Consider the following 25,933-nt stretch of genomic DNA (forward strand, 5'->3'; position numbering starts at 1 on the left):
CAGTCTGATTGGAATGTGTCTTGGAGTGGGTTTATTTGAATTTATTCTATTTGGAGTTTGCTGGGCATTTATGCTTTGTGTATTTATATTGTGTAGAAGGTTTGGAAAGTTTTCCCCAACAATTTCTTTGAATAGTCTTTCTAGACCTTTACCCTTCTCTTCCCCTTCTGGGACACCAATGAGTTTTAAATTAGGCGTTTTATTTTATCCGTCATATCCCTGAGATCCATTTCAATTTTTCCAATTTTTTTCCCCATTCTTTCTTTTGTTCTTTCATTTTCCACTCTGTGGTCATCAATGACACTGAATCATTGTTCAGCTTCCTCTAATCTTGTATTATGAGTATCCAATGTCTTTTTAATTTGGCCAACCGTTTCTTTATTTCCATAAGAGCTTCTATTTTTTTATTTACTCTTGCAATTTCTTCTTTATGCTCTTCTAGGGTCTTCTTTATGTCCTTTATATCCTGCGCGATGCTCTCATTGTTTGACTTTGGTTCTTTGATTAATTTGGTTCTTTGATTAATTGCACTGTGTCTCTTCTGATCTTCTGATTTGGGTGCTTGGGTTTGGGTTCTCCATATCATCTGGTTTTATCACATGCTTCAAGATTTTCTGTTGTTTTTGGCCTCTTGGCATTTGCTTTACTTGATAGGGTTCTTTTAGGATACGAAAAACACCACTCTCTAATTTGTCGGATCTGGTAGTGTACACTTTCTCTAATTAGCCAGCAGATGGCGTCTGCGAGTTCCCCTCAAGTCAGTTCTCCCCAACTTTGTCTTTGTGGTGTGTGGGGATCTGATTCTTTGTGAGGTTCAATTGGTGCACCAAGCTTGGGTGTTTTGTTGGTACTGTGCGCCCTGAATGTGGGGCTTGTGTCTGAGCGGTTAGGGAGGCAGGGCAGCTTTAATAATCAAACCTCCTATGTATCTCCATATATGTCTGTTAAATTTCTCTGTATCTCTCTCTCCATTCTTTGTTTCTCTGTCAGGAGGGTTCCCTTTAGTATCTGAAGGGACCTAGTATCTAGGTGTTTCTGGAGATTTAAGGCTGTTGCAAGAGTCCAAGCCCTTACTTCAGTCTTGCCACAGATCATTTCTGCCACTTACCCACAAGTCCCTGGCACAGGCGTAGGGTCCCTGGGATTTCCAAGCAGGTCCCCCTTCTCATCCTTGCTCTTCCAGGATCCCTGCCGAGGGAAGGCTGTGCCATGTCACAAGTGTGCACCAGCCCTCCAGGGAAGCCCTGGGCCACCGGGCCGTGCAGGGGCATTCCCAGCCTGCTGTAAAGATGGTTCAATGGGGCATGTTAATTTCCCCCTCTTCACACAGCTCCGCCTTCCCAGCTCTGGGACAATTAGCTGTGGGTGCACTAAAGGCCACTTGTCCACGGCTGATACTGTGGTATGTGTGCGGTGCTGTGGGAAACACTCCGTCACACTGGGTTTCTTGGCGTGGCTCTGGGCTGTGGGTCCGGCCCCAGGTGGGAGCGTCCCCAGCCCGCTGGGGAGACGGTTGCAAGGGGCATGGTTTCTTTCTCCTTTTGGCTCCGCTCTGCCCCCCTGGCCCCAAAACAATCAGCAGTGGGTGTGGGTAGGGCTATCCTCCATGCCAGACTCCGAGGTGTTGGGACAGTCCGCTCCTGCCGTGCTTCACTGTGAGGTTCTCACTGTTGTATCCGCAGTCAGTTCCAGGTTTTTTTTTTTGTTGTTTAAAAAGAACTAGTCCATCTCCAAATGCCAACCTGCAGTTTCCCCACACTGCAGCATGGCCGTGGGACTTTCAGCCGGTTCACTCACTCATTTCAGAATGCAGACTCCTAGTTTCACCAAATGCACGGTCCCTGTGGATTTAGCAGACCTTTTCCGGCTGGCGCATCGCTGGAACTGGTGTTCTGGGTCACTTTCTGGCTTTTATCTAGTATTTTTCACAGAGGTGTTTTTTTGCCCTGTCTTACCCAGTCGCCATCTTGGGTTCTCTCCATAGAGACTTATACATGAACATTCATAGCATCTTTATTCACAGTATTACCCAAAATGTGAAAACAACAGAAATATCCATCAGTTTGTAAATGGTTAAACAGGTAGTACTCTTATTGTATATGAAATTGCAGCAATACAAAGGAAAAAACTACTGATGCAGAAATAATACAGATATCTCTCACAGACATGTTGAGCATGAATGAGACGTGTTGATATCATATAATTCTATGTATATGAAATTCTAGAGCAGGCAAACTAATCTATAGGGATAGATATTATATCTGTAGTTGCCTGAGTCAGGGAGTGGTGATGGATTACTTTGGTGAAGAGGCACAAAACTTGGTGAGGAGATGAGAATGTTTATATCTTGATTGTGATGATGGTACAATGGAGGCATATTTTGGAGGCATATATTTGTCAAGTCTCATCAACTTAAATACTTAAAATCTGTGATTTTATTGTATGTGAATTATACCTCAATGAAGTTCCTAGATAAAACAAATCCAAAAATGTACAAACAAACAAAAAACCTATGACTGGACTGGGAGACCAAGAAGGTGGCCTAAGGCACTCCAGGGTGCCATTCTTCCACAGAATCTTTGAACTAGCAAAAAGTGGCAGAGCCACCATCCTCAAAACTCCAGAAAACAGTTAAAGGGTCACAGTAACTAGGCAAGTCCCAAATCAACAACGCACAGCTTTAAAAAGTGTAGGAGACACTCATGGCGCCCTTGCTGGCCCCTCCCCAGCCCTGCCCCAGCACTGTGCAGAGCCTGCCTGTGTTCCCATTGTGGGTTCTGGCTTACAAGGGGAAAGCTTGGGAAAGAACTAAAAGATGTCAGGAAAACAGTGAATGAATGATATGAGGACTACAACCAAGAGACAGAAATTTTTAAAAGGAACCAAGCAGAAATACTGGAGTTGAGGACCACAGTAACTGAAATGAAAAGTTTCCCAGAGGGTTTCAACAGCAGATTGGAGCTGGCAGAAGAAATAGTCGGTAAATTCATAGACGTGATTATAGTTTGAATGTTCAAAGAAATTTACTTTCTTGCTTAATTGCAAGCTGCCACACAAGCAATACCCACTGAGCAGGTCAAGTGCACACAGCACATTTAAAGGTGGAGGATACCAGAGTCTCTCAAGTCTATCTGCCCAAGGGCTGAAAGAAGGCGGGTGGTACCTTTACAAAGAGGTCTCAAGAGCTGGGCCTGGTGCAGTGTCATAGGAGATTCCGAAGGTGACAGCAGGAGGAGCTGCTCACAGTGCAGTGGCAAGAGCACCAGAGAACTGCCTCACAGCACAGCACAGGCACTGAAGCGGGGAGTCAGGGCAACTGAGTGTCTGTCTGCCTCAACCTGAAATGGAAGCCGTGTTTGCTCTAGGTGTTTCTAGGAAGTGACTCTTTGATTGTCATCAAGCCAGTCCATATCATGTGCTCACATGAATGTCTGGTTACCACTTGTTACAAAAGCATATTTTTCTCAATTTGTTTACATTGTAATTGTGGTCAACATTCTTACCATGTCTCAAGAACATTAATATCATTTCAATATGTAACATCCCAAAAAAAGGCATGTTCAGGTCCCAAACTATGGTCCTTTGGGTGTGGACCCGTTTCTAAATAGGACCTTTGAAGATGTTATTAGTGAAGGTGCACAAGCTGAAGTCCTTATAAACAAAGGGAATTGGACATAGGAAGAGAAGCCACTGGGAGCAGCCAGAAGCCTGAAGTGGAACCTGGAAGAGAAAGAAGATGCTGCCGCGTGCACTGTAATCTGACAAAAGAGCAAAGGAAACCCTGAGATTAGCCCCTGAAACAGTGAGCCAATAAGTTCATTTTAAGTCAACCCATTGTATGGTATTTATTATAGCAGCCAGGAAACTAAAACAGTTTTGGTACCAGAAAATGGGGTGTTGCAATAACAAATGGCTAAAATGTGGAAACAGCTTTGGAATTGGGTAATGGGTAGATGCTGTAAGAATTGTGAGGGTTCAAAATGAGTGCGAGCTGGTGATACATGTTTCTCCCTTTAACATATTAATACGGTGGATTAGGTCAGTAATTCACAGTCCTGGAATGCCTTCCACTTGGTTATGATGTTTATATGTAAATGTATTATTTGATTCCATTAGCTATTGTTTTCAGGATTATCACATAAATGTAACTGTGATTCCTTTATAGTTTTTTATTTTTTGAATCCTACCTTTATCTGGTTATGGTGTATGTATTTTCCTAGATTTGTGTTAAGAAGAGAGTTCCTACTGTCTAGATGTTTCTGGAACAGTGTTTTGTCAGAATTCTATGTTCTTTGAAATAGAGGAGTATTCACCAATAAAAAGAAATGATCTTGTTTTTGATCAGCTATAGCTGAAAACCTTTTAAAATTTATCAATGCCTGTAGGTCTAAGAAATTTTCATTCACTTAATAACCAAATGCTTCTTTTAAACCATTTACTTCAGGTAGGTTTCAAATTTATTAACATAGGATTGAACAAAATATTATTACACGGTATTTTAATGTCCTCTTTCTCCGCGGTTATTTACATTTCAGCATTCCAATTGTGTATTTATGTTGTTTCTTCGCATTTTTATAAGAATTTTTGTTTTGTATTTTATTTTTCAAAAACCTGAATCCATTCAGTATAGTTTTGTAAATTTCAATTTATTAACTTCTGCTTTATATTAATTTTCTTGTCTTTCCTTAATTGTTTTATTTCCTTCTAAATTCTGCATTTCACTTATTTTCATTCTTTTTGCTCAGTACTGCTGGTTTGGATGTCTTATTAACCTATATTACTTACATGTAAGACCAAAAATGGAAAAGACAGAAGTTTCCTTTTGGTGACACGGTTACATTCCCTCACAGATACGCTTCTGGCGGCAGCGCCGACTCCTTCCCAGACGTCTGAACCGGGAGCCCCTGCTACAGCCGAAGGGCTCTTCAAGTCAAAACCCTAAGCCAATCCACGCGGCGTGGAGACGCGCCTCAGGGGCCTCTGGGAAATGTAGTTCTAGAAGGAGCGGGACTCTGGGAAGTGTAGTTCTGCGCGCACACTTTTGCAGTCGGGCCGCGTCTTCCTCGGCGCTGCGGGCCTGGACGGTTAAGGGTGAGCACGGGCGGGGCCGAGACTGCGAGGCTGCGGGGCCGGGGGCAGCTCTGCTTCCGCCCGGGATCCGAAGAGAACCGTGACCCCAGGGCGCGCACGTACCGGCTCGGTGCCCTGAAGAGAAAGGCCCGCGAGGGCAGCGCGGCGGCGCATGCGCGCGTTCCGGACCAGGCGGGGCGGCGGGGGCCGCGTCTCGGGGCCTGCGCGCGTGCGCAGTGTCTGCGGGGATGGCCGGCGAGTGGGCGCGGGCGCCAGGAGGGGCCTCCTGTGATGGCGGCTGAGGAGGGGCCGTGGGGATGCCTGTGGAGGGGATTCACCCCGGGACAGCTGAGGGTCGGTGATCGGAGTGTCTGAACATCGCCATCCGGGGCTCGGGAGGGATGGCGGTTGTGGGGCCAGAGGAGGGAAGGAATTGTGTGACTGGGCTACGGGGAACCTCCGGGGTGCATCGTCAGGAGCAGCCTGTGGGGGCCCGGCTTTGGCGCCTGCGGTATTGAGCAGATGGGAATTCTGCCGGGTTGGGGGCATCTTAGCACCGAGGGGGGCAGTGATAAGGCCCGTGGGGTCCTTGGCTGCTGTTTGGGGGCACTTCGGAGGGAGTGAGCCTTGTTGACTGGATTCCGTCCGCTGAGGGGTGGCGCGCTGGGGGGAGGGCAGGGTCGGCGGGTTGGAGCGGGACGTGAGCGGGCAGTGGGGTGGTGATTGGAGGCCTTTGGTGCGAGTCGTTGGAGGGGCTGGGGTGTTGGTGTTTTGGGAGAGCTGGGGGCCCTTTCACGGTGAGGATTAGGCGGGTCATTGAATGGTGGGAGAGTGAGGGGTGCATCAGAGAATGGGGTGTCATGTGGGCCCGCATACTGGGGCTCCGAAGGAGGAGGGATTAGGGATTCCCTGTGCTTAGAGACTGGGGGCTAATTTAGGGGGGTCTGTGTTGGTGAGAGGCAGTGAGCCTGAGGGTGTCAGCGACGGGGGCGCCTGTTGAGGTGAGAGAATGGGTGTCCTGAGGTAGAGTTATTGGTGTTTTTAGGGGAGCCTTTTGGCATTCACTGTTTGGGAGACATTTCTGGTCGGTCAACAGTGAACAGATCCCCTTGTAAGGGTCATGATTAGGGGCTCTGGGGGGCCTGTAGGGTCCACGGGGCTGAGTAACTGAGAGCCCAGTGGGACTTGGGAGTGGCCAGCACCGGGCAGAAGTGTCGGAGGGGCCCTTGGTTCTCTGTGACTGAGAACGGAGGGTCAGGAATGGAGGGTTCTGTGGGTGTGGTTGATTGGGGGAGGCTCTGGAGAAACTTGGGATTTCATTGACTCGTGCTCTTCTGTGGATTGATTTTGTAACTTGAGGGTGTTGGTGAATGGGGTCTTGTGGAGGAGAGTTGCAAGGAGCTTGTTTATCCTCCTGATTGGGGTTTGGGTTCCTGGTGGGGGGTGAGGAATAAGGTATGTGAGGAGGAATGATTGTGGGGCTTGAAGGCTCTGATGGTGGAGACGGATGGCCAGGACGCCTTTAGGCCCACCCGGGTCTTCCAGGAGGCTCTGCCCTCAAGATCCTTGGCCTAAAGGGTCCTGTTGCCGCAGAAGCAGCACTGATAGGGATTACGAACCAGGTGTCTCTGGGGTGGTCCTTGGAGAACAGTAACTCTGGGGTCTTGTTGCCAGTCAGGGCTCCTAGACGGTTGAGCCCACAGCCCTGGAAGAGCCGAGCCCTGGGTGGGGGTCCCCCGCAGGTCCTGCCTGGAGGAGGCGCTGGCCCTGGAATGGTGCCCGCTGGGCTCCCCAGAACACTTTCTCTTGAGAGGTCTGCCCTCAGCCACAGTCTTCACCCCTTCGACTCCCCCCTCGAAAACGGTTCCTTTCCCTCTGGGAATCTGACTTTTGTGTCTACTCCACATTAACTGGCACATCCAAGTAACTCCTCTGTCTTCGCATTTCCTCTGGAAATTCTCCCTGCCTGTGTTTCCTTTGCTCTGCCCTCTACCGCTGCTTTGGGTCAGAATTTAAAATTCGGTCTGTCTTTCTGGATAGACTTTGCTTCTTAACCTCATTTTCTTGCTGACATTGGCAACGGTCTCCCCTTCTGGCCTGTGTCTTAATTAGATTATTTTAAAGTGAAAGAGGGAGATGGTTAAGGACCCCATGGGGTGGATGCTGGTAGCTGATTTATACCATCAGGTATTTCCTCTTGGCCTCCTGCCCTGCTGACTGAGCTGTGCCTTCCTGAGCATGCATGGCGCGGCCAGCGACGAGGGCAGACAAAGGGCTGCTTGGTTTGTCCCCAGTCCCCCTCAGCCAGACTCTGGGCATGAGGGGGTCACTGCTTCACAAGGGATGGTGCTTTCCTGCCACCTCTCTTCTTAGCTTCCCCTGGGGCAAAAGCTGGTGGCTTTTGCTAACATCCAATCTTAACTTGCTTCCCTTTTTTTGAGGCAGATGAATGAAGTCTTCCATCACAATTTTTAAAATATTATTAGGCATATTGAAGATACTTTTTTTTTCCTGTTTTTTAATGGAGAACACCTGGCAGTGCCACCAAAGTAAGAGATCTTACTCTAAATCTTCAGGTTTGATATTCATTCTTTCCTCGGATTAATTTAACTATGCTGAGTCTTCCTCAGACTGACTGCCAGCCCCCTCAGGGAGAGGCTGGCCGGGCGCGGGGCATGACCGGCTTCAGCTGCAGGTGCTTAGGAGGTGTTCGCTGCGCGTTCCTGGACCAGCCTGGCCATACCTCGGAGGTGTGCTGACCAGGACACGAGAGAGGGCCCCGCGAACGGCCAAGTGCTAGACAAATTCAGGCTGGTAGGGTTGTTTTGAAGGGTAGGATGCCCACTACTTTTGTTCCTCAGTTTATTGGGTACTTTTTTGGGGATGTTTTCTTTCAGATTTATTTTTATGAAGGAAATAGCCTCTCTGTCCAACCCTGTGGTCCCGGGAAGACTTTGGCTTTGATTCCGTATCTGGTTGAACGTCGATGGCCCGGTCCATGGGCAGTAGAGAATCTTAACGTGTAAGTATTTGTATGCATCAAGATGTAGTGCTTTTTTGAGTTTATTGTTCCTATTTTAAATCTTGGTCTGTCCCATTAATTCTGCCTAAGATAATATTTGCTGTGCAGTTCATAGATGTACTCAAGTATCTAGTTACTTTGGTCTATTGGGAAAATAATTAAAACCAAAATCTACCAACCCAGAAAACCTCTCCAGAAAAGTAGAAGAGAAAGAAAACCCTTTTATTGTTGAATGAGCATCAAACCAGAGTGTGACTCATGTCACAGGCAAGGTGTTAAAGATGCTGCAAAGATAGAAAGAGAGCTCACCTTTTATAAAGTCAGGCAGATGCGATACATTCCATGCATCTTCTCAAGATAAATGGTAACTAGGCCTCAAGGAAGAGGACTTGTCCTCTGGTAGTGGGTCTAAGTCAAGGATGTTGGCTTTTCATTCTTCCTTCTTCCCAACAAATTCATATTTCCTGACATTCCCTTGCAGAGTAGCTAAGAAAGAGAGAGAAAGCTACACTTGCAAAGAAGATTGCTTTGTATTTTATTTACAACAGAATGTAAGAAAAAGCAAGTTATTAATAATAATAAATAACGGGAAAAAAACACAAGACAGCCATATATTGACACAGAAGGATGGCATGTGGGAGGATCAACTTTTACTTGCTTTACTTTGTAACACTGTGCATTCCAAAACTTAGTCCTTCAGCAGTGGCAGTGGTATATTGACTAATCTAACCAATCAAGATCCCAGCTCAAAATGTAAACACTAAAAATTACACTTGAACTTACATAGAACTGGCATCGGTAAAATATCAACTCAAGATAGCACCGTTTGTCACACAGAGTTCATCCTAAATTCCCCTGCGTTTGGGATGGCCATCTATTAGCTAATTGCCTTTATCCAAATAAAAAACAAACTTCTCAAATCTTTGTGATGGGTAATTTTTTACAACTTGGAGCCAGGCACCAAAGTTTGGCTACTGAGGCTCCTCCCTCTGGGGAGACTGGGAGATGGGGTGCTGTCTTCCTTGAGGATTGCATTTCAAAGAGGTCCTCCCAGGTCCTGGAGGAAAACATTCCTGGATTGTAAAACTGGGAGGCGGCTTACTTAGCTTTTAAAAGTATTTATATACTTTTGACAGGGGCAGAAAAAGAACTCATATTTGCAAGTTTTCTAAAGTCAGTGCTCTAAGAAAAGGGAGGAGGTGTCTCCCTTTTTTGTACCATTATGTGCATTTACAGGCCTGTAATTCATATTCCCCTGGAGGTACTAGCTGCTCTAACACACACCCCAGTCCTGTGGGTTAGAGCAGTGGGGAGGGTGGAGTCCCAGGGCCCACCGTGTCCTGCCACCCCTCCAGCAGCCCCTCCTGACAGGATTGCAGGACCCTCAGAAAGCAGCCGTCTCTCCCAGGCTGTCGTCTTCCAGCCCTGCCAGAGGAAGGGCCCCAGGCAGCTGGGCAGCCCTGGCCGAGCCCGAGATTCCTCCATCACCCCCTGGGAAACCCGTAACCTGGGCCGGGACCTCTGAGAGGCAGGGCAGGTGAGGAAGAAGCAACATGAAGCTTTTCTTGTCCCTGCTGCTTCTGCCGCCATCTGTTCGAGGCTGCCCGGAGCTCCTCAGTACAGCCTCTGCTGGGGCCTCCCTTCTCCTCTCCCCACCCCCATTCCTTCTATGGCTGTCTTTCCTCTCACTTACACTTTTCTCTTGCTCCTGGGCTGATTTGGGGGGAAGGAGGCTAATTTACTGACTTGATCTGACATCCTGCCTGGAAGTGAGTTGCATTTTACTTCAGAGCACCTATTAAGGTGATTTGCATTGGGCACCCCAGGAAATATTGCTGGAGAAGGAGCAAGCTGTCGCTATGTTTCCAGACTCTTGACGGCTCTGCAGAGCCATTGGTGTAGTGCTGCTCCTCGCCGGGGGTGTCTGGATGAACCCACGAGGTGGTGGTTGCAGCCTGCTGTGTTTGGGTGGGAGCTGTTACATCCATGTGTGGGGCGGACTGGCCAGTGCTGGTCAAGCCCCTTGTGACACACCAGTGCTCATTTAGCCACAAAGCCTGGTTTGAGTGTACCAGGCGTCTTGTCTGAGGCTTTAGACGGTGTGCGTTCCCAGCAAGAGAGAACCAAAATTTAGGGCCCTAACTAATTAAATCATCTAAAATAAAATGTCCACTGTGTCCACAGGCCATGGCTCTCAGGAACGAGATGGTTCATGTGAGATAAGAGGACGCAGGGGCATTGATGCAAGCTCAGTGCACAGACCTGTGACCAGAGCCTCTCAACAGAGCCCCAGGACTGAGAGAAGTCAGCAGAGCAACAGAAAATGATCAAGCCTCAGGTGAGTTATTCGTTTATACTCCAGCAGTTTTTTGGATGTAAATAGGCTTACAGGAATCTCTGCAACAAACAGGAAAGGCCTAAATACATTTAAAATCATAATCAGAGAAAATGAAATCTTGGAAAAGAAAATGTCAAGAGAAGTACAGTGTGGATTATAGAAGCATGCTGTAATCTAAATTTTTGCAACATAGATGTTTAGGATTTCAAGTCCTTCATTGTCCAAAGTTGGGCTCCCAGCTTTAATCAGATATCCCCATAGCAGAAAGGGAGACAGAACTAGTTACATGGTTTCCTCTGTCAAAAGGAGAAAGACAAATTACTCAGGAAAAGCAAATACTTCCTGGCAATTACACATAAAGAAAAAGTTTGATAGCTATGTATGTGGTATAGCAGACAAAGAACAGATAGCAGTCTTGTAGTAGTGTATCTCCTAGGGCTCTTTTTTATAGATACCTCAATGTAAAATAGGGGCATAATTCTAACAGAGAACTAGGTATGCACAGTTCATTTGGGGATTGAAATGCTGTACCTGGTGGGCACAGCCTGTCTTTTTCTTGTTTTAGGAAAAAGCCTAAATCATTTAGCAGAATCCATCACTATAAAACCTTCAGGGTCCCATAAATCTTCTGTCAGGTGGAATTTCAATATATTTTAGTAGAAAGCAGTTCAGTTGTTTTTTGTTTTGTTTTGTTTTGTTTTGTTTCTGTTGACAAAAGCTTGGTTTGCAACTTTGTTTCCATACTTTCTTAAATCAATAAACAGTCAGTAGTATCCTCTACCTTTCAAAGGCAATTCTAATCTGCTTGGCTAGCCCCTCTCCCCCTCTTGCTCTTTCCCTCCCTCCTTTCTTTCTTTAATTTTGTTTTAAAATTCATATATGATAATTTTCCCCTTTTTGTTGATCTATGATTCCATGAGTTTTAAAACATATATAAATTCATATAATCACTGACACAATCAGAACACAGAATAGTCCCACCCCAAAGAAATTGTCACCTCAGTTCTGCTTTTTCCAGAGTGTCATATAAATGGTATCATGCCTTTTGATACTGACTTTATTCACTCGTCATATCTTAGAGAGTCATACGTGATGTGCCTTTTTATTGCTGAGTAGTATCATCGACTAATATTCCATTGTATGGATTATCACTGTTTGTTTTATCCATTCATCTCTTGAAGGACATCTTGCTTTCCATTTTTAGCAATTATGAATTAAGCATACATCCATGTATATGTGTAAACATAAATTTTTAATTCCCAATTAAAAACCCAATCTTTAATTGGGTAAATACACAGGGGTGGGCTTGCTGGATCATATGGTTAGTCTGTGTCTAGTGATCTTGTATTCTGTGACCTTTTTAAACTTTAGTTTCAGGAAATGTTTTGTTTTGTTTTGGTTGATTCCTTGGCATTTTCTACATAGACAAACATGCTATCTGTGAATAAAGAGTTTTATTTCTTCCTTTGCAATCTTTAGGCCATTCTTTTTCTTGCCATATTGTGCTAGGTGGAACTTCTAACACAGTGTTGAATTGGAGTGGTGAGAGAGGACTTCTTTGCCTTGTTCTGGTTCTTAGGGGGAAAACATTTAATCTCTCACGATTAAGTATGATATTAGCTCCAGATTTTTCATCTTATTTGGTTAAGGAGGTTCTATTACATTTCTTGTTTGCTAAGATTTGGGTCATAAACGGATGTTGAATTTTGCCTGATGCTTCTTATGTAGTTTTCTTATTTAGTGTGTTAATATGGTGATTGTTCATATGGTCATTGATTATGTTGATGGATTTTCAGATGTTGAACCAGCATTGCCTTCAGGAGTGAACATCACTTGGTTGTTATGTATTAATCTTTTTATATTGCTGAATTTGATTGGCTTATATTTTGTTGAGGATTTTTGCTTCTTTGTTAATAAAAGATAGTGGTCTATAGTTTTCTTGTAATATCTTTGGTTTTGGTTTCAGGGTAATGCTGGCATCATAAAATGAATTGCAAAGTATTCTCTCCTTTTGTATTATCTGGAAGATATTGTATAAAATGTTTCCCTTCTTCCTTAAATGTCTGGTAGAATTCATTAGTGAAACCATCTGGACCTGGGCTTTCATTTTTGGAAGATTTTTAACCAGAGATTCAATTTATGTAATAGATATAGGGCTATTCAGGTCATCTGTTCCCTCTTGATTGTTTTGGTAGTTTTCATCTTTCCAGGAATTGGGTCCATTTTATCTAAGAAATCTAATTAATAAATGTAGAGTTATTTGTAGTATTCCTTTATTGTTCTTTTAGTGTTTGTGTATCAGAAGCAATATCCCTGATATTGTTAGATTGTGTCATCTCCCTTTTTTTTTTTGTAAATTTTCTATTTCTTTTCAAAAAACTAGTATTTGGTTTCATTTGATTTTCTCTACTTACATATGTATCATATGCCATAAATTTTCCTTGAACACTGCTTTCACTATATTCCATAAATTTTGATATGTTGTCTTTTCATTTTCATTTTGTACAAAATATATTTTTGATTTCTCTTCTGATTTCCTATTTGAGCTGTGGCTTATTTACAAATGTGTTGTTTAATTTCCAAATATTTGGGGATTTTCCAGATATTTTCCTGTTATTGATTTCTAGTTAATTTCATTATGGTCCAAGAATATATTTTGTTTGATTACTATTCTTTTAAATTTGTAATCGTTTGTTTTATGACCAGGAATATGTTTTATCAGCTAATGCGGCTATCTCTCTGATGTCTTTTTCACTAGTACTTTCCTAAGACCCTACACAAACTTGACCTTCTTTATATTGCTTACCTTAATGCCCATAAATCCAATATTTTATCCCTAATTTGTGCCCGTATTCTATCATAGTCCCTGTAACACCTTATTCCCTTTGCATGAATGGAATAAGGCATGGAAAGACTAAAAAGTATTTGAAACTTGAATTTTTTTCTACTTTTTTCTACTTTTCTTTAAATATCTAGCACCTGTTACAGTTCCTGGCACCTTAATTCCTTAACATCTATGTTCTAGAAGATATCTAAAGAAGCTAGGTAATTGTTCTTATTTGGAAGCAGCACTGCTCCCAAGAGGAAAGAGAGTGTGTTAAACATGTAGCTAGCTGTGTTTTGGATTTCAACAGTGAATGAGGGACACTGCTGTCGTTCGGTGGGGAGAGACCATAGCTACTGAGGGTCTCACAGTGTAAGGGGCAATCCTGCTTGACCAAGAATTGTCCCAAAACACTGTTGGCACTTTCTTTCAGAAACATTGTACTTATTTAAAGACAGCCTATTCCAATTTCTTATTGAGTGGATACATGCAGGATGGATGAATGAATTCACAATGATAATTTTTTAATAGCATTCTTGTTTGTCCCTCAAAGTATAATGCAAGATTAGAATATTGTATTAGTTATCTGTTGCTTTGTAAGAAATTACCCCAAACTTAAGCAGCTGAAAAACAACAAACACCACCTTACCGTTTCCGTGGGTTAGGAATCTGCCAGCTGTGTATGAAGGTGTCTGTGGTTCAGGGTGTCTCCTGAAGCTGTAATCAAGGGTCTCCTGGGCCTCTAGTCATTTCAGGGTGTAATAGGACAACAGTCCACTCCAGGCTCACTCAGGTGGGTGTTGGCAGTCCTCAGCTCCTTGCCATGTGGGCCTCTCCACAAGGTTGCCTCACGATATGGCAGCTGGCTACGCCAGAAAGAGCACAGGAGAGTGTCGAAGACAGAAACCACAGTCTTTTTCAGCCTAAACTTAGGAGGGGCACCCTATTGCTTCTGCCCTGTTCTATTCTTGGGAGTAAGTTAGAAAGTCCAGCCCATGCTAAGTCCAGGGGAGGATTACACAGAAGAGCAAATACCAGGAGTCAGAGACCTTGGGGCCATCTTGGAGGCTGCTTACCACAAATGGAGAAGAAAAGCTGTGTTCTACAAGGCCTAATGATAGTCACCTCAGATTTAACAGAGATTGTGCTTTTCCAGATTTCATTTGATGATGTGACTGTGGATTTCACCTTGGAGGAGTGGCAGCTATTGAATCCTACACAAAAGAACTTGTACAGAGATGTGATGTTGGAGAACTATAACAATCTTGTGTTCTTGGGTAAGAATACTCTTCTTATGTGACTTAGTGTGTGCCCAGTCACCATGGGGCCTCTGAGGTGTTCAATGATTTCAGATTTAAGTTTCAGTTATCAGAGATCCTTTGATTTCTAAACTCCACTGGAAACGTTTTATTAACTTGCTTTATTTCACAGCCTTCATAATAAAACATTCTTCATATTTAAGAGCCCCTCAGCCCCAGCAGTTGGGTCCAGGCCTCTGTGTTTCCAAGTAATGGTATCAAATTATCAAACCTGATGCAATTTTTAAACTAGTACAAGGAAAAGAGCCACAGATAATACATGAAGAAATCCTAAGTCAAAACTTTTCAGGAGGGAAAGAACCATATGGGATAAAGTGAATGTTAAAACTCAACTTTCTAGTGACAGGTTGACACTTTTGAAATATTGTTTAGAAAACTTAGAGTTGACTCAGTATGGTGACATGAGTTCCTCATGGTTTTTGACTGATAAGATATACATTTGGTCTCCACATCAGGGTTTGCCCTCTTTGGAGGAAGTTTACAATGATGTGTATCCTGTTAGCCTTGCTGTGGAACAGACTGATGGCTGAGCCTTTAGGACTGCACCTTCTTGGTTAGGGCTCTTCTTCCCAGCTTCTTCCTCTGCTTTTCCTTTTCTTCCTCTGCCACCTGTCCAACTTGTAGTGGTAGGTTTCTTCTCTCCTCTTCAAGAATTCATAAATTTTCTTCATTTCAGGTGACACTATTTCCTTCTGGTTTTCCCTTGTTTCTTCTAGTTTGTCAGATTTCTATTTTAAACCCATGGAGAGAGTAGGAATGAAATCATGGGTATAGGCTAACGATCTACTCTCTTAAGGAGAGGGAGATCCTGCCTCCCCCCGATCACTACACAAACTGAGACCACTGAGTCTTTCTGGTGTGTGTGGTGTGTAGCATCTTCATCTTCTCATTCCTACCACCAGACAGTCTGATGGGTTGGAGTTCCCCATTGCCTACCTTGTGACATTTCAATTTCTTTATATGTTGAAGAGCCTTGTGGTACAGCAGCATCTTATCATCCAGCGCTTTTTCTGTGCCCAAAAGTCATGGTTAACTCCATTCGAGGTAGTTTCTTCCTTAATGCTTTAATTATACTGTGTTTTCCCCATTTGGACACTACCCTCTCTTTGGTTTGAACTCTTCTTTTTTTCCTCTAGTGAAAGTTCTATGACTCTCAGCCTTTCCTAAAATCTCTGTCCACTTAGCATCTATATCATAGGAGCCCATCCAGAGTTCCTGATCAGACCTCAAGAATTCCTTAACTGTCTTGATCCTTAGGTTTATCCAACATAGAGAGATGGCCAGTAACTTATTCTTTTCTGCTCTCTATGGAAATTATGCTGTGTATTTATTACTGTTTCACCAGTTGGTTGTTGGGGAGTCAGGTGAGAGTAGGATCTTTCTTACTCATATTTATGTAATACAAAAGTTTTCATCTAAGCATGTGGATCACCTTACCTCGGAAAATATTTCAATTTACAAGTATCTAGGCACATCCTTCACATGCTCATTAGGTCTGGGTGTGTGTAGGCTAGAAAAATTATCTATGAAGTCTTTATGCTCCCGTTAGTTAAGAGCCACTGCTATTGTGTGGCATGAAAGGCATTTAAAGGAAGTAAGAATCATGAAATACCTTGCAGGAGCACAGAATTTTAATTTAGAAGTAATACAAAACTGTATAAAATATCAATAATTCAGTATCTGAACATGAAGCATTTGTGTTAAATGCAAACTTAATTATCAAGACTAATGATAAAGAAAGTGACTGCTTTAGAAGTTCAGTGATAAGTCAATAGTGTTTATTTTACAAGTAATGGGGGCTTTTATGTGCTATGCAGTATGGTAGATACATCAGGGGAAAATGTAGACCTGTTTTCTGCTCTCATGGAACTTACATTCTAGTGGAAGAGACAGAAATAAGATGATTACCTGTTTGATAATTGCTGTGAAGGAAATAAAACAGGGTACTTGATGGTGGGTCATCAAAATGACATTTAGACCTGAATTAGGCAGGCATGCTAAAAACTGGGTGGAGCATACCAAGTTAAAGGACAGCAAATGCAAAGTTCCAAAGGTAGAAGAGGTCACTGTGGTCCAACAAACAGAAAGGGATCAAGTGTGGCTGAAGAGTAGTGAATGAAATTGATTTGAGATGAAGTTGAAGTGGTTGGAAGAAAACAGGTCGTGCAAGGACCTGCAGGTCAGTATAAGAAGTTTGGATTTATTCAAAGGATTTTAAGCAGGGGGTGACAAGGCCTGACTACGTTTTCTAAAGATTACTGGCTGCTGTGTGGAGACAAGTACTGAACTGGGTTCGGTGCTGGGTGCAGTGTATCAGGTTTCAGAGAATGGGTGAAACGAAGGTAGCAGGGACTGGAGCGTGGCAGAAGCAGAGAAGTGGACAAGTATACGTGGATCCCGGTAGAAGATGATACTAGTAAAAGGACTTTTTGGACACAGTTGAACATCTAAACCTTTAAATCTGTAGATGAACTATTGTGTTTTTATTTCATTTAATTCATTAACTTGAATAAATATTTCTTAATCTTATTTTTATTTTTAAATTGTTTGTGCACTTAGATTTACTGAAGCAATTTTTTTACACTCTTCAAGTGGATCTTACACTTTATCTACCAAAGACTCTGATTTATTTGAAAAGAAAAAAAAAGCTTTATTGAGATATAATCCACAGCCCATACAATTCACTGAAATAAATTGTATTATTCAGGGTTTTTTGGTTTTTGTTTTTAGCATATTCACATTCATGAATTTACTCTTTTCTTTCCTACTAACATCCAAGTCGGATTTGAGGTTGACTACAAAATCAATGACTCTGCTTTTAATATTCAAATCTCTTCTTTTCTTAAGTCTTTCTCATCTCAGTGAATAGCATTATCATCTTCATTTGCTTAAGCCCAAAATGTTGAGTCTTCCTTTCATTCTCCTTCCCTAGAACAGCTCTAGTTGGTTCTTCCTTGGAAATTCCAATTATTTCTGAGAATCAGGTGAGACTTTCCTCCCCCAAAAAAAATTATTCATCAGAAAATAGGTGGTTGTCTTAAATTCGAGACCTCACAAACCTTTCATATTGCAGAATACTTCCTGGTGGTATAACCTCACGGTTGCCTGCAAAAGATATCATCATCAAGTAAACAAACCTTTAAAAAGATGACTTTAAAAAGGTATTCAATAAATGATCATGTTGAGGAAATCACAAACAATTGTGCTTATAATCGGGTGAAAAAAAATCTGTCCTAATGTTATGCAAATAGTTACTTGTAGTTTGGGATAATTTCCACTGATAACATTATCTATAGATTCACTATATAGATTATAGATTCAATTATAGATTCAATTAAAGTGGATGAATGTAAAAAATTGAAATAAAAGTGATGATGAGTTGCTAGAAAACTCTTGGAAAATTCCAAAAAGTAATTCTAGTGATAATAGATATTGGTAACAATAATTCAGGTGAAGATCCTGAATAAGAATGTTTTGAAATATAAAAATAGTACAGAAAAATAATGCTTTTCATCTTTCAGGTCTAAAAGTGGTAGTGCACATTTACTGTGCACCATCTCCAGCATTTCTTTCTTTATAGAGTTCAACAGTGTATACTAATCATGCTCTTCAGTTTGTTTGTTGTTCTTAGTCTTGATAGTATTGTAAGTCCTTTGATAGTGGGTTGCTTACCCGTATTCTTTCGTGATCTTCTTCTACAAACTAATTTCTGAGAACATGGTAGATAATAGATTTTTGTATAGTAAGTAAATGAATCACCCCAGTACTTGATGAGAAATTGCTCCAGATTCTTGAGTGTCATGTTCACAGTTTGAGTATATTTCTTCTCTCCTTCTTTTATAAGTTCGTCTTTATAAACTCTTGTAATTTTAAATTTTGTTTTCATTTCTGTTAAATTTTTCATTGTCTAGTAAGTAGACACTGTATATGAAGGTTTGCCTTTTTTTTTTTTTTTTTTGCACTAGGACACTAGACTCCATTTCTGAAGTTGTATTCAATAATCATAATCATTGGGGTATTTACACAGTATGGTTCATCTTTTCCTTTTTAGAAGAAGTCTGGCTAGATAATAATCACAAAATATGGCAACAGGATAATCAAGACAAGCTAAAACATTTGGAGAGAGGCCATGAATATGATGTTTTTGGGAAAATAATTCATTCAACCATAAACTTTGTTCATTTAGGAATGAGACCCCATAAATACGGCACAGGTGAAAAAAGTTTGAAACATCCTTTTGATTTCCTTATTCCAAAAAGTCTCTGTGGAAGAAAGAACCTTGATGAGTTTGATAAGAAATTATTATTCCATATCAAACCTGATAGAACTCATGGTGGAATAAAATACTGTGATAGCCGTAAGTGTAAAAAAGCTAGCAGTAAAGATTCATGGCTCACTACAGATCATATGACACATACAGGAGTATATTTATGCATTGAATGTGGCAAAGTTTTTAACAGGAGGTCACAGCTTATTATACATCAGAGAACTCATACAGGAGAGAAACCCTATCAATGCAGTGAATGTGGAAAAGCCTTTTCACAGAAATCATTGCTGACTATACATCAAAGGACTCATTCAGGAGAAAAACCCTATGGATGTGGTGAATGTCAAAAAGCTTTTGGCAGGAAGTCACTGCTCATTTTACATCAGAGAACTCATACAGGAGAGAAACCCTATGGATGCAGTGAATGTGGAAAAGCCTTCAGCAGGAAGTCACAACTTAAAAGACATCAGATAACCCATACAATAGAGAAACCCTATGTATGTAGTGACTGTGGAAAAGCTTTCTCCCAGAAATTAAAGCTCATCACTCATCAGAGAAGTCACACAGGAGAGAAACCCTATAACTGTTGTGAATGTGGAAAAGCCTTCTTTTGGAAGTCACAGCTTATTACTCATCAGAGGACTCATTCGGGGAAGAAACCCTATGCATGTAGTGAGTGTAAGAAAGCCTTTAGTAGGAACTCACTCCTCATAAGACATCAGAGGATTCACACAGGAGAGAAGCCCTATGAATGCAGTGAATGTGGTGAAGCCTTTATCAGGAAACCACAGCTTATTAAACATCAGGTAACTCACACAGGAGAGAAGAATTATCAATGCAGTGACTGTGAAGAAGCTTTCTTTAAGAAGTCAGAGCTAATTAGACATCAAAAAATCCATTTAGGAGAGAAACCCTATGGGTGTGTTGAATGTGGAAAAACCTTCTTTGGCAAGTCACAGCTCCTAACACACCAGAGAACTCATACTGGAGAGAAACCTTATGAATGCAGTGCATGTGGGAAAGCCTTCTCTCAGAAGTCAAGCCTGATATCACATCAGAGGACACATACAGGTGAGAAACCCTATGGATGCAGTGAATGCAGGAAAACCTTCAGTGAGAAGTCAAGCCTCATTCATCATCAGAGAACCCATACAGGAGAAAAGCCCTTTGAATGTGGTGAATGTAGGAAAGCTTTTGCCTGGAAGCCGCAGCTCATTAGGCACCAGAGAATTCACACCGGGGAAAAACCTTATGAATGCAGTGCGTGTGGGAAAGCATTTGTTCAGAAAGTGCAGCTCATTAAACATCAGAGAAATCATACAGGAGAGAAAACCTATGGATGCAGTGATTGTGGAAAAGCATTCTTTGAAAAGGCACAGCTCATTATACATCAGAGAATTCACACAGGAGAGAGACCCTATAAATGTGGTGAATGTACAAAGTCTTTCACTAGAAAATCACACCTCATGAGGCATCAGAGAATTCATACAGGGGATAAATACTACAGATGCAGTGAATGTGGTACCAGTTTCAACAGGAAGTCACAGCTCATGATACATCAGAGAAATCATACAATATAGAAACCATATGAGTATAGTGAATGTGGAAAGCCAACACTCAGAAGTTTTAACTTCCAACACTTTTGAGGATGCCTGTAGGAAAGAAACACCATCAATGCAGTGACATGAAAAAGCTGTCTTTGGGAAGTCAATCATATTAAACAGAATTAAGAAAGGACAGAATTTTTTTTTAAGTAGAGAATGGAAAAAGAAGTCTTCTCTCAGGAATCACAGCTTGTTACACATTCAAGGACTCATCAAGTGAAAATCTTGTCAGTATTGTGATGTTTCAAAAGTTACAGCTCATTACACATTAGAGAACCTAAGCAGGAGGACACCTCCATTGTTCTTAGCAAGTGAGTGGAAGATTTCATCACCAAACAATAACTCACTGTGTGACGGAGAATACTTACAGAACAGAAATGCTGAATGTTGCATAATACAGATTTCATACTGAGAAGTAGCCCTAATAACCTGAAGAATTTGACAAACATGATCCTGTTAAAACAACTCTATAAGGAAATTGTGTTCATTGTATATAAACTGTGTTTTTAAGAATATTTTATTCTAAATAGTAGATATATTTAGTTAAGCATGAAGATTTCTGCCGTCAGCCATGGTGGAATAACAAGGACCAAATTTACTCTCTTGCCTTAAACAGCCAGAATCTGAACAATATATATGAAATAATTTTCAGGCATATGACAAATGCATGTCTGTTGTCCCTGGTAGAATAAAAATAAATACAAGGTGAGGAACATCTTATAATTTCCAAGCTTACTGCCTAGTGGCATGAGGTCACAGGAAGGGAGCAAACAGATGGTCTTGCTGAATTGAAGGGATAGAATTGGCATCCATGAGGAGCCAAGGTAGCTAGAATTTTCAGGGAAGAGTATGGGAGAGGAGGGAGCTTCCAGATAGAGGGTCCAGAAGCCTTCCAAGGTCCCATTGCGTGCTTTGGCCAGATACTGATTTGCACATGTGTGAGAAGAGACTTCCTGAGGCCATGAGAACCACTACAGTGCAGTGGGCTGAACAGGCCCTGGAGTTCACACCGGGTTGCAAATAGTTCACGTTCTCATCAGCCTAAATGGAACTAACTTGAAATACATGGGGCATCTGGTAGAATTCCCAGAAGGGTATTGTCTTAGTAGTGAGTCTAGATTAACCTCTGTTTAAAGGCTGCTCTGGGCCCCACCCCCAACAAAGCTTAAACAAACTCTGAAAGAAGCCAGTTGATTCCATGTAAATTAGGTGAACATCAGAAAAAATCTGACCCTATTTAAAAGAATACAGAAAACTGCAGCCCCCAGCAAGGTAAAAGTCACTGTGTTTTGCATACAATAAAATTTATCTGGCATGCAAAGAAGCTGGAAAATAGGACTCATAACCAGGAGAAACATGAGTCAATAGAAACACTCAGGAAAGACAGATGTGGTGAACTAAGCAGTCAAGAATGTTAAAATAGCTATTATGAACATAAAGTAGAGAAAAATATAAACTTGTTGAAACCTGAGTTGAGAGATATAAAAACAAAAAACACATCTCAAACTTCTAGGGATGGACACAGCAATATCAGAAATGAAAAACATGCTGAGTTGAATTATCAGAGAAATTGTTATGGAAGAAGAAAAGATCAATGAACTTTATGAGTAAGAATAAAAACTATTTGAATCATTCTCAGTGAGAAAAAAAGACTGAAAAATAATAGAGAATCAGCTATAGTGATTTAATATGTGTGTACTTGGAGTTCCAGAAGGAGAGAAGAGAGGCAGAAAAAAATATTTGAATAGAGAATGGCTGAAAATTTTCTAAATACAATTAAAACTATAATCCCACAGATTCAAGGAGCTCCAAGTATCCCAAGCAGAAGAAACTTAAAGGAAATCACCAAGGCACATCATAGACAATTTGCCGAAAACCAATGATAGAGAAAATTTTCAGAACAGCTAGAGAAAAAGACCCAATACATACGGAAACACCAGAGCCCCGTCTTTAAACTCCTGAAACAAAACAAAACAAAATCCTATAACCTGGAATTCTATTCCCAGCCAAAACCTCTTTCAAAAATAAAGGCAAAATAAGGACTTTTCAGATAAACAAAAACTAAGAGAATTCATCACCTGCAGACCTGCCTACAGGAAATTATAAAGAAAGTTATTTGGACAACAGGTAAATAACACTATGTAGAAATTTGGATCTACACAAGTACCGAAGTACCAGAAATGGTGAATATGTGAGTAAATATAAAATGAATTTTTCTCATTTTAAAAGCTTCTAAAAAGGAAATTGACTGCTGAAAGCAAAAATAATACGGTGTATTTGGGAATTTATGATGTATTTAGAGGTAACGTGTATAACAACAATAGCACTTAATGACACTTTAAAAGTAGTTCATTTAATGGAGTGTATCGTCTAAGTCAGAAACCTATTTCCTCAGGGCTCAGGGTGACTTGCATTTGTAGCAGCTACACAGTTGGAATTTTGTGTATTGTGGGTCCATATGTGTGCTAATTATTCCCTACTTCTCCAGATCCATTTTCAATCCTTCTCTGCTCTGTAACACTGGAGTTGTCCTCTGGCAACTGCTTCACTGGTGTTTCTGGTTCGGGTTGAATGATGAGAGATACCAGTAAGAGATTAAATGGTAGGAGGGAAAGAAGTTGGGATACCTATTACCCAACTCTCTCCTTTCTGGACCACATAGGCAGTGTCGAGTTCCTCTCTAACCATGGCTCCTGTTGGGCAGCCCCGCGTCTGTGGCTGTAGATCTCTACAGCTTTCAGTTAGAACATCCCCTGTCTTCACATTTAAGGGGATAACTACTCCTGGGTGCTTCATTATCCTTTGTTATTTCCTTAACCAAACACATATCTGTAAATAGCCACTTCATTAAATTTTCTTGTGTTAATACTTTGAGTGTGCCATTTGTTCTCTGTGCCATCTGTTAAATGATGAACAATTAATAAAATTGTGATTTATTGATAATATGTGCCTCATAAGGCATACACTGACATCTATCAAGATTTCTTACCCTAAATATTACTATTTTCTATTTGTATTTTAACAGTGCAGTAGAAATTATAGCTTAAATAATAGTTCTTTGTGCTTTTTTTTCTGATTGTTACCAATTGCTACATATGTAAATGGGCTTGCAGTTATTATTAAATCCAGTCAGTAGTAGAAACCAAAACTTTTATGAAGTCTTATGCTACCTCTGAGTTAACCAAATAACTTAAACTAAGCAGTGTGGTTATGTTAAACATGTGTACAAGAAACAAGATAACCAGTTACTGGGTGATGTACCATATTTCTCAGTACTCTAATTTGTTAGAGTGCTGTGCAATTAAAATAGCCTTCCATATTATGCTATTCTTTAATATACATAATCATGTAACCTGTAACTCATGGACAAGATTTTCCATTTTGGTAATCAAAATTAGTATGTCGAACTTCTTCAAAGGCTCTGCACAACCTTTCCCATCAGTTCCCATCATAAACACTACACCAAAAAGTAAATCAGCTTTTCTAAGATTATACCAGAATTGTTTCACTTATAATCTCATACAGCATAAATTAAGTTACGATAGAATACCAAAGAGGTCTCATATAGATAATACTGTATGCTATCATTTGTCAGATATTTCCCTTAAGAACTTCACCTTGCCTTATCTCCTCTCACCCATCCATTCTCTTGGGCTGGCATGCAGACCTCATCTGAAGGGAAATTGTTACTCTCGGGCTACACAGTGTGTTCCCTCTCCCAGTTGATTTTGCATTTCCATCTGTATTTTTAACGATCTCTTTGTGCAGGTTTCTGATGTTGGACACCCCCGAGGCACCAGTCATGTGGTAGTCTATGTCAGTCAATTTGTATAGCATTCTGGTCCTGTCTTTAAAGAATTAGCTACCTAAAGAAATAAATCTTTTGAGATTTAAGCAGAATTGGAATGCAGCATTGGAACAGTTACCTGTGATCATTTCTTTGTAATAGTACTATATGATCTATATATGATAGAAAAAAAAATGGTTTCCACCATCAGGATTCCCCCACAATCCCTTTTATTGGGATTCTCACTCATTATCTTAGAAAACTTTTTATACCTCATGATACCTGTCTGCAACTTGGGAACAGACAATATAAGTCTCATGGTGAGCTCAAAAGAGTGAAATTCAACTAAATTGTATTTAAAATCTGCTTTCCTCTACATTGTACAGTTTCCCCTGAAGTCATCTTTCTCACCACAGGATTCCTCTATATCAACTCACTTACGTTAATAAGCAGTGGATTTGTTTTGATGCCAAATCTGTGAATTTGGTGGTATTATCTCACAATTCTTTGTTTACTCTGTGGTATCTTTGCAACTTGGAGCACAGTTATTACTCATTGAATCCAGGTAGTCTTGACATCTTGCTATTGAGATTGTTACTTTCAGAATGCTAAGATTCAATAAACCAGGGAACATCAAACGCATTTAACAATACCTAAATCATTAAAGGTGCCCAACAAAAAAGAACATCGCTGTAGAAGCATTCACTGAGAAGATAAAAGGAAGAGAGAAATGAAGGGACATTTGTAATTTGAGCTTCCATTTAAAGTATTCCTATTACTGTATATACTAATAAAAAATGAATCGAGCTCAGACTCACCGAAAAGTGGTGGGGATGTGGGAGGTAATTAACTTTTAGAGCTCCTTAGAGGGTAATCATGTGAATGGGCCATTCAAACCATGTGGTACCACTGCAGCCACCCAAATACAGAGTAGATTTATTCCCAAATTATGAAGATCAAAAGACAGCTCTCTCAGGGAATAAACAAGTTATAAATGATGTATCCTGTTGTGTATAATGTGTTTGCATAAAGCAGAATGAGTCAGATGGCCATGATGTCCGAAATCTGGGACTACCTGTGCTTTACATACAAGGATGTGATAAACAGATAACTGAAAAAGGCTGAACTGGTCTTCACTCTAGATGAGGATCTCCTGTGTAAGCTGCTGACATTTGTGTCCTCTGACTGATGCATCTTCTTGAGATCAGGGGAGGCTGGTGGGGGGAATGTGCTAGCTCAGACCTATTGCTGATACGTCCTTCTGTGTGACTTGAAAAAAAAATTCTGTACCCTTATATTTACTGAGTAAATTATTTAATGAATGAATATTTGTGAGTGTGATCATTGGGAATATTTTGCAAATAAACTCTGGCTTGCATTCCAACTAAATCTAAATTCTCACCAGTTTCCATGTTGTAATCAGATACACCTAGAGCACAGAGAAAAGCACCCACAGTTCAGTTGTTGCTCTTGTTGGTGGTAACAGCTACTGCTCTGCTTGGCTCTTGGCTATTTGACTAGGATCTGGAGTCTGTGCAGAGGGCAGACATGCATGCTGTTCTTACAGACCAAGCTGGGGCCCTCTCTAATCCTCCACGGCTTATAAAGAGCAGTATACTCATAGCTTAGATCTACCAAGAACATAAATTTCAAGAAAAGTAAAGAGGCACAGCGTGTGGGAATGTTTATCCACATCTACCTT

General features: G+C 41.2%; 1 protein-coding gene across 3 annotated transcripts; it reads left to right on the top strand.

Moving 5' to 3' along the window:
* The first annotated feature begins 5,310 nt into the window (after window positions 1-5,310).
* Window positions 5,311-25,557, top strand: ZNF605 (zinc finger protein 605). Of its 3 annotated transcripts, none has more exons than XM_037817448.1 (5): window positions 5,311-5,424; window positions 7,968-8,092; window positions 10,277-10,430; window positions 14,411-17,734; window positions 18,625-25,557. In XM_037817448.1, exon 5 carries the CDS (start codon window positions 18,762-18,764, stop codon window positions 20,418-20,420), a length of 1,659 nt encoding a protein of 552 aa, XP_037673376.1. In that variant the 5' UTR covers window positions 5,311-5,424; window positions 7,968-8,092; window positions 10,277-10,430; window positions 14,411-17,734; window positions 18,625-18,761; the 3' UTR covers window positions 20,421-25,557. The 3 variants fall into 3 exon arrangements, with proteins under 3 accessions (XP_037673376.1, XP_037673375.1, XP_037673377.1); XM_037817447.1 differs by having other exon boundaries at window positions 14,411-14,531; XM_037817449.1 differs by lacking the exons at window positions 5,311-5,424; window positions 7,968-8,092; window positions 10,277-10,430 and having other exon boundaries at window positions 14,440-14,531; window positions 18,539-25,557.
* Window positions 25,558-25,933: the final 376 nt, after the last annotated feature.

Source organism: Choloepus didactylus, chromosome 23, assembly GCF_015220235.1.
Source record: "Choloepus didactylus isolate mChoDid1 chromosome 23, mChoDid1.pri, whole genome shotgun sequence".
Taxonomy (NCBI): Eukaryota; Metazoa; Chordata; class Mammalia; order Pilosa; family Megalonychidae; genus Choloepus; species Choloepus didactylus.

What these genes read in the sequence shown, in the direction of transcription:
- ZNF605 (XM_037817447.1), top strand. An exon ending in TAACAATCTTGTGTTCTTGG is followed by an intron (nt 14,532 to 18,624) that starts GTAAGAATACTC and finishes TTTCCTTTTTAG; the next exon opens with AAGAAGTCTGGCTAGATAAT.